The sequence below is a fragment of the Eleginops maclovinus genome, chromosome 18 (assembly GCF_036324505.1).
Source record: "Eleginops maclovinus isolate JMC-PN-2008 ecotype Puerto Natales chromosome 18, JC_Emac_rtc_rv5, whole genome shotgun sequence".
Lineage (NCBI taxonomy): Eukaryota > Metazoa > Chordata > Actinopteri > Perciformes > Eleginopidae > Eleginops > Eleginops maclovinus.
Window position 1 is genome coordinate 26,066,621 of NC_086366.1, and position 13,539 is coordinate 26,080,159.

The following is a 13,539-nucleotide window of genomic DNA, read 5'->3' on the forward strand; positions in this document are numbered from 1 at the left end:
CAATGACTCAGCTCTCAACTACTCCGCACTTTGGAAGGATTAGCTGAGGCATGTGGCAGACAGACACGGCTCATAATGAGAACAGAAACTACATTAATCATCCTGAAGAACCCCACAGTGTCTGAGTGTCTCTGTGGGGCAGAGACAACACATTTGGTAAAAGCCTCAATCTTAATAATGATTAGGGAAACAAAATTAACTCAGATGTGGATGCTTTTGACGGTCAAATAACGCACTGTAATCATTTGTTGTTAAAAATGTTGGATATATTGGACAGTTGTGTTTGATGACTGGTTTGCAGCACTGCATTCGGCAAGTCCAAGGCCTTAGGTCCAGTGAAATATCTGCGCAACAAAGAGAAAAACAAGAGTAGCTCTCATTTCAGGGCAATTTGGAGGAATTTATTCTTGTACAACCAATACCAATGATTATTCTCAGTGGCGAGAAAGCGGTGGCATCTTTGTCCCATTCTGCCTCCAGCCACAATTCCCCAGAAAAATTCATTGCCATTTTCTTCCTGTCCACCAGATGCCCTCAGACCCCCCCAACTACTTCAGTCAAATCCCTCCCTCATTAACCAGCTCATCTGTTAACACTTCAGCCTGACAACACAGTATCCTCTTCAGCCCTGCAGAATTTCATTCATTCTATCAGATTGTAAAAGAAAATTTAGCATGACAACTACTGTGACATTAGGGTTGGCCAACAAAAATGACTTGGTCATGGTAAGGAAAGTATGTTGTCAAAAAAAAAAAAAAAAGTTGCTGGATTAATAGTCGTAAGCACTTCACGTCCATCATATCTTCCACACCCTTTATCTACACAATATAAGTATTGGACTTGTGTTCCACACACTATTATCCAATATGAGGAGAAAGTAGCCCTCCTTACTTTAACATACCCTCTAACAGGAAGAGTTGCAGTTGTGACTGAGCTGCAGGGAAGCAGAGGGCTCAGGCTGGAAGGACTAGCACATTAGCAGGAGACAGGACCGTCCGAGGATGGAGACAGAGGTAAGGATTTGAGCTAGAAGACATGTCCAGTTTTTATCATTTGTTAACCTGGCACAGGCCTCAATGGGACCAATGATTTCCCAAGTTCCTCCTTTAGAATGTTTATAAACCCATATTCTTACAACTGTTCACCATGATATCCTATTAAAGCGTTGTAGCTAACTTGTATTTATTCACCTTTAAATCTTAGGGAACAATTACTGCTCACCTCCATACTTACTTATTGTTTTGCTGATGTTTTTGTTTGTTTTTTGTTCAGGAGATATCAGTATTTTTGTTCCTGGTGTCATTGTGGGGTGATGCTCTACGACATTGTCCATGGTAACTCCCACTTTGGATTGTCTGTCCAATAGATTTGAAAATAACTTTGACCAATCAACTAATCAACCTGTTCTGTATTAACTGTCTATGTGGTTGGCTTTGTGTTTATCCTGTTTGACTCTGATGATGATCCGTTGTGTGAAATGTCAGATTTAGCCATAGAGTCTAGTTTTCATCTGCAGTCCCTGGCAGGTTGCTGGTTGGGAGAAAAAACACATAAACAAAATTACAGCATCTACAGCTCCGAAGAAAATTAAGAGCCCACTCCAAATATTTGTTAAGTCTTTATCTCTACATGTATGGCAGCCATTCCAGTGTGTGTTCAATTCCAACACAGAGAAAAATTGTCAGTAGTTTATAAAATAAAATAAATCATTTAACTCAAAGACATACCTATAAATAATAAAACAAGAGAAACTGATAATGCTGAAGTGGACTCTTAATTTACGGGGCTGTATAAAGGTGCACATGCAGGATTAGCCCAAAGCACCTCAATGCAAACCCATAAGCACACAGCAGACACACATTATTTTAAGTACAGATAAAAGCTAATTCATCTTTATTTAAAAATAAATGCTATATACCCCAATTCAGTTTGTACAGCATGTTTAATTGTCCACTGTTTTAAAGATTTGGAGAAAGAGTTGGGATGTTATGATCCTCAGTTCTGTGGGTTTAGTGTTCCAGGCCGACTGCCCAAAGCTACTTTCTCTATGAGGTAACCTACAATGCCGGTTGGTAGTAGCTCTGGTTGATGAGTATTTATTTTGTTTGATGAACTCTTTGAGTGGAGGGAGTTTTTTCCCTTGGAGGTCTGCTGTCTGAGCTGCGGTGGTGTCTGACTGGTATCAGTGTGCAGCCGCTCTAAGCCCAGTAACAAGGCCCTGCTGGGCCACAGCTAAAGCCTCCAGCACCACGAACAATGGAGCAGGGCTTTATAGAGGGCTGGGGCAAACTGCTGACTGTCCACTAGTGCTAATACACCCCCCATTCTGTCCTGTCTGCTGCTGTCGCCTCTCACACACACTCTGATTTGCAGCAGAAAAAGAAAGGTCACTGGTCCATATGTTGATATGTACACACACTCTTCTTCTGTCAATCTCTCTTTCTGTTGACCCCCTCCTCTCTGTGCTCTCCATTCCTCTTTCTCCCTCCATCCATCCCTCTCTTCCCCAACCCGGGACCCCTCCACCCTATCTGTCCCTCTCCTTCTTTACATGTGTGACTCAGAGTGACAGTGTAGCTCGGTCTCCCGCGGGCCAAACCAGTCAAACGGATCCCGGATCGCCTCAGACGCCCCCCCTGCCTCCCCCAGCTCTGCTGCCCGGCTCTCCCTACCCCACAGCCTGTGTGTGGGCTGCCTCACCCGTGTGTTTCCTCCATCGGCTTTCTGCTGTGGACCATGTGTGAGTGTCTGCGTGGAATATTCAGAGTCACCTGGACGCCTTCCTCTAACTCAGGTCAGGAAAATCAACAGGATAGATAACCCCAAAAAGTAACACAAAACTTTTGTAAAACAACAGTATCCCTTTTTTGTAGATAACTGCTCCCAATAAGCACTGAAAACATTTAATTTAATGAAATGTATTATGTCTGCAAATGTCACGTAAGTGTATTAAGTTAGTTGAAAGCAAGTATATTAAGTTGAACCTAATGTTGTTTATTTAAACTTAATATTATTGCTTTCAACTAACCTGTTGACATAACACTTTTAATTAAAGTCAATGTTTCAGTTTTTAAAGTGAGCTTTGGTTAATGTTAGCCATTTTAAAGTTTGAGTAAAGTTGATCATTCCTGGTTAGTTCAGAATTCAATTAGAAACCATTTTTAGCTATAACAGTCTGAAATGAGTTGACCTAAAAGCACCTTGTTACTTTTGTTCCTTTGTGCTCATGGTTACTGCATGTAATGTGTTTGTGGTTCATTTGTTTACTTTATATAAATATGCATGCTCACTGTGTGACATTCTGATTGGATTTGTTGGAATGAAGACAAGCGTTCCCATATGGCCATTCTTTAGCTGATGCTAATACCTGGAGTGACCTAGCATGAGTAAGCAGTGGTAGATCCAGGGACATTAAGAGAGACACATCACATGTATAAAACATAGACTGTTTATCCTTTGGAGGGGCTGCTCACTTGTTTTGTGGTTTCCATAATATTCTGTTGCATTTTCATGGTTCACAAACTGAAGCTAAATTTACATTCTGTATACTAAATGACATATATGTTCTGTTGTTGGGATATACTGAACTCTCTGACTTTTAATTGTTTTTAGATTTTTGGGAAGCGGACAGGATGGTCATTCGGTTATTTTTGTTGTCCTAGTACATTCGTATGACCTCATCTGTATTTAAAATCTGATGAAATTTCTAATAACTCATTCGCAAAACGTGTCCATTTATTATTCTGTTTCATGGCTGCAGAACCGCATCACTTCTTTGCTTGAAGTTGGACAAGACATTTTTTTACAAGATTAAATGACAAAGGAACACAAGAAATAAACGAGTCAATGTTGAGTTCCTCTCAGAACCAGAAGCCCACAGCAGCTCCTCCGTTGGATAGCTCAAATCCAAGATTTTGATTTTAAAATATTATGAATGAATAATGAATTGAGATTGCATTTAAAAAGGCTCATTATATGGCAGCGTTAATTATAATTAATACAAGTTAATAACATTCATGCAAAGCCAGAAAGACATAATGCTGCAGCTCAAGTCTTTTTTACAGTTTTCTCGTAAGGATATGACATTCAGTCATTGTGATGGGCCCATCTTTTTCCCGGACAGAAACAGCTTCTGTGTAATGGGAATCATGTCTGCTTCTTATTTTACCCCCTCTCAATGAGAACATTGACTTAAACTATAACTATAGTATATAGTTATATATGTTGACTTTAAACTATGGCTGACTTCTGAAGTGTGAAACAACACAAATCGACATAATATCAAAAAGCGATTTTTTACAGCCTCACTATATTAATAGATTTATTTTATAGTGCAGCATTTTGAGGATTGAATTCTTCACATTTATCTCTATTAATAGCCAGAGGTCAGGTCAGCACAGGGGAAGGTCGTTCAGCTGCAGGTCAGGAGGAGCTGAGGGAGGGAGTGAGCATTGTGTCACTGAACACAGTTTTCAGTTTCTGTTGAGTTTATCTTCACACGCTGAAGAGTTTCAACAGAGACAACGTCCTTCCTCTGTGTGTCCGAGCATTTGTGTTCCTTTCAGAAACCAAAGAGATGACACTCACACCTCACACTTTGATTTGTGAGGAAAAAGTCTGGGTTTGGCCCATTCTTGACTTTTTTTTGCACATTCGCTGTAAACTTCCCTGAGCAAAACTAGGACGGCCTTCCAGGGAGTATCTGAAGATGTGCATTTCTCCATGCCATGTGTATCAATCTCAATTTCGCTATGGGCCACAGTGGGACATGAGAATCACATCAAGGGCCAGACATACTGTATATGGTTTATTGACATGCTTTTATTCTAAAAATGTGGGCTAACGTACAGCCAACTCACAAAAACAGTTTCAGAAGCCTGAATATGACAAGTCTATGGTTGTGTGGCATGCAACATATGAATATAAAACCCTAGAAATTACAAATACACTTCTTCAGTCAAGCAGCAAATCTTAATTGGAAGTTCACAGACCTAAATATGATGCACCGATGTTGGCATGTAGTAACATAGACACCATTTTCCACCAGACATCTTTTTCTGTGAAGCAGGTTCTGCTACAGCTAGGTGGCCCAAAAATGTACTAAGAATCTAAATTGATATAATGGCCAGACAGAAATGAGCAAGGGATCAGATTTGTGGGCCCTACATGTTCTTTACCCACATCTCTGAGTCTGGCATTAATTGTGGCCGTTCAAAACAACTAAACTCTTTCAATTTTTGAAAATGTAGTTCTAATCAAGCAATCATACATCATTACATGCTCATTTAACGGCTGCTTGTAGGAAATAAGACAGATTTTGTTCCGATTATCAGTCCATAACACATTTTTCTATGTAACACACAAGCTGCTCCAGTCTCTCTTGGCCCAATTAAGCGCTGATGAGGGCAGAGCTTAAGTCTAGTGGGACCTTGTGCCCCCTGCCAACTGAGCTACCCATCCTCCCCACAACTCACCCGACGCTCTTCTCTTTCTCAGTCTCCCCAGTTTGTCTGCCATTATGAAATTATCACTGCTTCTTGGTATGTCTCTGCCATATTTGAAGAGTAGTTTTGTTTTTGACCTGATGATGACACATTTCAGTTTATAATAAGCATCATACAGTCGCATACAGATATATCTGCTTGTCTGCCTCTCCCCCCTTCCATCCCTTCTCTCTCGGCCCAGCCCTTGTTTCAGGGTCCAGAGCCTCCCTCCTCCATGTCTAAATCCTGGCTTTGTGTGGGAGCTGGAGTGCAACAATGACCATGTTAGCTGACACAGTGCTGGCTGCCTGAGCTGCACTGACACCACCACCCCCCCGCCCCCCCCCCACCTCTGCCCGGCCCGCTGGCAGAGACACATGCATCGCTCAGCTGTAGGGCTGTGGACAGGGGATGGGGGCGTAGGTACTGGGTGTCAGGGGCATCAATCCGCCGCTGAATGTGGTGTATAAAGCCCCGGATCTGGATTGAGGCTTAAAGGATCACACACACAGGTGCACTGAAAAAACTAAAACGTTGACTTCAATTAAATGTATTATGTCAAAGAATTTCACACAACTCTATGAGGTTAGTTGAAAGCAATAATATCACGTTTAAATAGGTTCAACTTAATATTATTGCTTTCAACTAACCTCATAGAGTTATGTGAAATCTGTTGACGTAATACATTTAATTGAAGTCAACGCTTCAGTTTTTTCAGTGTGTTTTCAAGCATTTCAGCTAATCAGACCTCGGCTCAGTTTGAATTAAAACATGGCCGACTCTATAAAGTGCACCCACTCTTTAAGTAAATATGCAGGGCTCGTTCTAAGCTCAAACAAACATAATGATTCTTATATATACACTGAAGAAAACATAGGTATGAATACTTTATCTTTTCCCGCTAATAGATCCCTCTGAGTCCTTCCCACTGGACTTTGAAGAATAAGATCTGTGTACTTCCCGCTCTGTTGTTGAAAAGTTAACATGAGTGTTTCATATCGGTTACATCAGATTGCTTGTTTAGTTTGAAGGCAAATGAAATCCAGTGTGAGTGTCCTTTCAAAGTATATTAAATAAATCATGAGTGTGCAGAGGTTATATTTAAGCAGCATTATGGTGAAACGTCTGGCTCCATTTGCATTAAAGATGGTGGAAGTGTGTTGAGCCTATAGGGAGAAGACATCATATTTGAAGTGGAGCTGAATCAGCGGGCCGCTACATAAAATATATTTTACTCAAACAGACTTGCTAGAGGTCTGTTTTCTTTGAGTTTGCTTCTATTTATTGATTCAATTGTTTTTCAGTCCAATGACTAATTGACATGTATCCTTCTAGCACTTCCTCAGACAATATATGAGTTGTTGATACAGTTGTGTTTACTTTACAAAGTCAGTTCAATTTATTTTATCCAACTGATTTTCTTCCACTGGGCTGCTTCTCTCTCATTTCACCTAAGTGGTCGTGAAATTGTGTCAGTGTACGCATTAGTGTACCCTTGAAGTGTTTCTCTGGGAGACAGGTGCTGAATATGAGTGGAGATGCAGCCTGTAGAAGTTTACCACCTGTGGATTGAGCTTGCATGTCGTCCAGCAGACACCATGCTGTAGTGTCCTTGAACAAGATACTGAACCCCACTGTCAGAGTGACCTCTGACCTCAGTGTAGAGGGAAAGAGAATTTAGCTACCGGGGTCACGTAACTAACCCCTGGGCTACACCGTGAAAAATGTCCCTTAATGAGACACATAACCACTGTAAAGGCCTTGTGTCAACATAGTGTCTTCTGGCAGAAAGGTAGAGTTTCCTCCCTCCCTATGACATCAATATCTCGACAACACATCACCACCTTGGATTTTATTTTCTGTTTGTTCAACAGTGTTTTTCAACAATTAACACCAATCAAAAGATGCTTTCTCTGACAGCCAAATAGCGAGGAGGCTGAACTGCGTACAGAAACAAAAGTCTCACACTCCCTGGCAGTGGCAGTCAGTGTTCTCCTGTCCGATCTGTTCAAAAAAATTCCCTTTTGTTTTCCTTATGACAGTTTACATCTGACAAACACGGTCAAGAACAAGCTTCCCCTCCAATTTCTACAGTGACGTCTCAATGCTTTAAAAATAAGTTGTATATTTATAACATAAAGTACCAAAAACGTAACGTGTGCAGGGCTCTTTCTTGAGGCATGCAACCACATCATTTGTAGTTGTTTTGTCCTTTATAGTCTGGGTCGCAGACCTATATATGGGAGTGGGGGGGCCTCTTCTCTGTCTTGCTTTTCGGCACGTACAGTATGAGCCTTCATAATTGTTCCTCAGCTTTGCAGCCAGCTGGTTGATAACAATCATCTGTGTGAACAGGAAGGTAAACAGAGAAGACATACACAAATGTAAAGACAGACGCACTGACACGTTAGAGTGCAGACTGGAATACACAACAGCAGTTGCTTTCCGGTAGGTAAGCAACACTTTCTCTCAAATGAGATCCAAGGCCTGCTGCTACTATTTTCAGCCATTTGAGATAAAAATAACTTCCCAACATCACTTGTTGGAATGTTCATCCCAGCATCTAAAGACCTTTGGGATTTTATTAAAGCTTGTCTTGTGGTTTATTTTAGCTTCCAGGCAGGTTTGAAGTTGGATCTCTAAACAGGACATTGAGATCCAACCCACACACACACAACTTACTGGAAAGAAGGCCCATGTGTCTAATGTAACACAACATGCATCAGTGAGTGTGTTATTCAAAGAGCATTCATCCCTCCTGACAGGATATATCACATTTGTAAAGCTATCCCATTGGTCAACTTGTCATTTAAAGGGTTAGTTCAGAGGTTTTGAATTTGGGTCTTATGAGGTACTAATCGAGAGTATACCCTAATGTAGACAGTGGTTCTCAAGAAACAGAGTATCAACACAGAAGCAACTGTGAATGAAAACCTCATACAATCCCATTTCAAACACCCAAACATTCACTTTATGGCTCATCGTTCTCTCTGGCACTCTGACATGAAACCTCAGCAGTATGCAGTTGGGTAGTAGAATTGGAGAAGCATTAGCCAAAGTAGAAAGACTGACCTTTGAGCTTTTACTTTATAGCCTTTAGTATGCATTTTTTTAAATGATATATATCATTACCCTGATATTGCTGATGTTGCCAGGTCTTTTTCTGATCACTTTACAGTCCTCTTTCAAACAGGGACTAGCTGCAATTATTTCGTGAGAGTGCTTATCTTTCGAAAATAACAGAACAACTTGTGTCCTTAAACATCCAAAGTCACCTACTTGCATTGTTCTATTTTTGTGCCTGAATTGTCAAACTAGATGATGTATTTTTATAAACCATGACAAGTTTACTCTTGTTTGTGTCAAGATACAGAGAGGGAATTAGTAGTTGCAATGCTCAGACGGACAGTCACAAACTTTGTTATCTTCTCCTCCTCCCTCTTTATCGTAGTTCAGCAGCCCCGCCTCTTGCTGCCCTAATATGGGGGCATCTCTCTGCCCTCTGGCCAATCAGACGGCTGGATGCTTCCCTCCTAGGGATGCCATGGTCCCAGGCCAGGCCTGAGGCTTCAGAGGGGAGCAACAGTCTGGCTGGTGACAAGGGGCAAAGACTTTAGAAAGAGAGAGGTTGAACGGATTAAAAATACCAACAACAAGTAAAAGAGAGCAGCTGAGTGCAGACAGGAAGTGAATGTTTGAGAGAGTGAGTCAGAGATTATAAAGGAGAGAGAGGCTGAGATTTGAGCTCTTCAGGTGGAGGTCTGCCACCTTTGAACCCCTGGAGGAGGCACGCTGAGGCCGAGAGGAAAGGTAGGAGGACAGATGTGGTTTAATCAATTCTCTGTGCCGACGACACCCGACGGCTCTCGGTGGCTGCTCTTTGCAGAGACGAAGGCAGGTGTGAGAAGTCATGCTTAAAGTGACTGATAGCTCACTTTCTGGAGTAGCAGCAGTACTAATGCATCTTCAGCGGTCTCGCTCTGTGGCCCAGGGGCTCCACTCTGTGTCATTTAGTTTCATAAAAACCGGAGAACTTTTTACATTTTCTGAAATATTGCTTCAACATTTGGCAGCTCAGACGGGGCTGAGAGCAGAATAGTTTATGCAGCAGACTGCACAGTGCTGACTGGGGAAAGCACAACAATAGCGGGCTGTTTGAATGCAAAGACAGTTTTGGGAAGACAGCTGTCACTTGTGTTTATTCCAACATGCCAGTTGCTGGTTACAAACACTTAAGTATTCACTGAGGTTTATGGTAACTATTTGCAGTGTGGCATGTCACTATGCCTCCCAAGTTTATAAGAGTGTTTTGTAATGTGACCTGGGTCCAATAACACTTGGAAATTATTCGTGGCAGTTATTTAAACCTTGAGATGTGCCAGCGTGGTGGAGCCCACAACAATACACAGCATTTGGAGAAAAGCACGTTAATGCTAATGCATCAGGGTGATAAAGTGTCCTAGTCAAAAACAAGTTGAAACGGGCTCATACAGAGCAGAGCTGCTGGTGGCAGTAGCGGTCATTTCAAATAGCCCCTGTCTGAATGTTATATAGCAGCGACAGCTGCAGTGTGATGGTCATAGGATCTGTTTGGAGCTCCAGCAGCCTGGTATGTATGTTGGCCCAAAGTGAGTGAAGAAGCTGCTGTAAGCCCCAATACACGTACTCTGTGATGGAGGACCACCAATGCCAGTGTGGAACCAGATTACATTATACACATTGGCTCTAGCGTTATGTGAACCTTCTGACTCTCAATAAGACACATTCTACTTCCCAGAAACTTCTTTCCTTTCCTTTCCTTCACGATCAAAATGAACTCTCCTTGAAACAGAATTCAATAACAGGTTTGTTAGCTGAAGTAAGTGGTACTGAAATTCAACATGACAGCATCAGCTCAGACAGGCAACCGAGAGCTGCTTATTCCATAAACACAATGGAATAAATATTGGGGCAAGTCTAGAGCAGTCAAATTCCTCAACAAATTGACTTTAAAACTGTGTCCCTGGCCTTACAGCAGGGATAACAGTGATATATGTGTTTACCTTTTCTGTTTCTCTCAAAAAATGAGGGTTAATAATTAATGATAGTAATAGTAAATCATTCTAAAATGAAAGCTTCAGAACAAATGAGGATGGGATATTTGCCTAACTCATATTTCCTAATGGTTGTACAGAAGCTTGTCTGCAGATTTTAGTTTTGGTTTGTACAAAACTTTTGGAGATTATGTTTGTCCATATGATGTCTCTGAATCTTGATATTGCCAAACCCCTCTTTACTCCACCTTCTTTAGAGTGGAAGGAGGCCAGTAACTGAACTCTCCTCTAAGTCTGCGGGTACAGACCATCACAGGTCTGATGCTACGAATACTGTCCTAGGTGTCAAACTCCTGTAGCATTTTGTTATTGTGCACACTTTAACAAATCATAATCTGTTATTCTGAGGTCCTGTGTGGATGAAAGATGTGAAGATGGTATAAAATGTGTGTGTCCATGAGCTGAGAGTAAATGACGTCTAATTGAAATGATGGATGATGGTAGCAGCTTCCTGGCGACAGACTTTGGGTGGTGGTGGTGGTTTGGGGTTGTGGGTGGGGTTAATTTTAGACCAGGAAGTAGGGTCAAGAGTTGGTTGGGCCGTTTGGGAGGGAGACCTCATGAGGAAACACCGTTTGACGTACTTACGAGGGTGAACTTCCCCTGCGAGCCAAGAGGACTTTTCAGGAAGGAAGATTCATGTAAATAAACGAGTCGAGAGCGTGTCAGCTCATATTTGAGTTACAACTTAAATATAAATGTTCCAAAAATGAGAGATACAGAACGTTTTACAGATTATTACTTTAATCTCTAAATGACCATGTGGTATCTGTCCAAAATATCTGCTTCCTGTTTACATGTAGGCATTTCCTGTCCGGTGCCCCACGCCAGCGGGTGTGTCTTGTTTTGACCATCTGATGTCTCAGAAGGCCAGGAGGCATGCTGGGATCCGTCTCCCTGATCTTAAACAGTTTAAACATGATGCTGTTTGGTGGGCGCTCTTATCTGAAGTGGCTCACAGCGGCAACGCTTCCTAACTGCTCTGCTCTGATGGAGTCAGAGCTGAGAACCAATGAAGTCTTTTACTTCTTATTTCCTCTCCTGCCGAAGTAAGCGCTGCCCACTTTGTTAATTCAATCATTCTCACCTCTGGAATTCCTTTGTTTTCTTCAGAAATCCAACGTAACTTAAAGTTCTACCCTAGAATAATTAACTATTATACTCTTTTGCTCTTGGCTTTCCACTTTGCCAACCATAATCTGCAGCGCACAGCATTTGGGGCAGCAGTAGCTCAGTCTGTAGGGAGCAGGGGTTGCCGGTTCAAGTCCCGATCTGGACAAAGAACTTGAACGCACCTTCTCTCTGGTACCTCTAGTGAATGTCTATAGGTCTTGTTTGTGCATGTGTGTTTGTTTTGGTCTATCTGTGTAATTGTAAAATAACACCAAAGCGAAGAACCAAATTTCCACTCTGGGATTAGTAAAAATGAGCAAGCTCTCACTTTCCTTGTTAATTGCTTTTACCAACCAAAAACCCTCACAAAGCAAGTGTTGTCGACCTATGTCTTGAAAACTCAACAGAAAAAAAGTTAAGCTTAGTTGTAGAGTTGTTATCCATAGCTATGGCCTTAAGTGCTCACAAAAAAAATATGGGTATGATTTCTTTAAATTAAATAAATTGTGGCATTGATTTATTGATTTATTTATCTCTATAGCTTATCCCGGGCTCCGTAGTAAATTGTTACCTCAATATATAACTGTTTCTTTCTATGGACACTTTTAGGCTCCATTCAAATGCTTCACCAAACTTCACTTCTGGTGTAACGATAAGGGGAATGTTCACAGCTAGGTAGCACAAGTAAACTGACCTTTACTGTATCTGTTGAAGTTAAACCAGCGAAGTGTCTTTCCAAAAACATGTCCTTGTTAGTTTGAAGTATACACAGACTTCACTGTAAACACTTCAATGATTACAATACTGCACTTACTAATAAAAAGTCCCTCATAAAAAAGCTTAACAGAGATTTAAAAACAAAAATGCATGTATTGTATGCTAGTGGAAACTGAATCACTTTTCACTGCAAAACACCTCCACCACTTTCCAAATCAATAACAGCTAATGGTGGAATGATTAATGATTTTGTTACTGTTATCTATCTTACTCCTCATTGGCTCCCTGCTTAGTGTTCACTGCCAGCATTTGTGGTATTTATTTATGTTGGAATCAACCCTCATGTCTCGGAGGCTGAGTCCACTGCCCTGTTTAGAAAGAGGTTTCCATGGAGACGTGACAACAACATGATGACGACAAGACAGTACTTCATTTATCTCTTTAAAAAAGGAAGGAAAATCAATAAGAAAGCGATAGTCTCCCACTTTTACTCTACTCATACGAGCTCACAGTGCAAACCTCTCCCTCTTGAATTACTTTTAAATCAAAAGATTACAGAGGACATGTTATTCCATGTCTTTTATTTTTCCATGTACCTCCTTATCGTCCACATCCTTTTACTTTTCATGCTCTTTTGGACACAATTTGCCTTATTTCATTACTATCAATAATTATCATTATTGATTATAGCGTTTTAAAGATCATTTTTCACACATAAATATTGGCACACATTTCCAAGTTATCTTCTGATTTTTCCCTGTATGTGTTTTTGACTAAGTGATGCATCTGCTTAAAGTTGTGCTCTGCCAACCTTCACAGAGTAAACAAGCAGACTGTCAACGGTACACTTATTGGAGAATTTGGACTACATACTTGCAATATGCTGCAGTTTGGACCTTCTTCAGTCTAATTTCAAACATTTTGAGTGTTTTGATGACTGATTTCCTTTCGGAGAGTATTTGTCTGGTGTCTTGAGAAAAACAGTTTCCCTCCTCCAGCTTCAGATTGTCCTACAATTAGATTCAGATTAGATTGTATTATGTACTCAGCCAGCCACCAATTGTGAAAAAGTGTTAAGGTATTTCCTCTGTGTGTGAACTCTCATGCACGTATGCGAGGATAAAGCCTATTTC

The 13,539-nt window shown here is 41.1% G+C and overlaps 1 protein-coding gene across 1 annotated transcript in view; it reads left to right on the forward strand.

Annotated features, from left to right (window-relative positions):
• Positions 1-2,540: 2,540 nt before the first annotated feature.
• Positions 2,541-13,539, forward strand: part of prx (periaxin) — a 42,451-nt gene continuing 31,452 nt past the window's right edge. The window contains 1 exon segment of the mRNA XM_063906703.1: positions 2,541-2,794. Within this exon segment, the coding sequence (XP_063762773.1) occupies positions 2,737-2,794 (58 nt within the window). The 5' untranslated portion in view covers positions 2,541-2,736.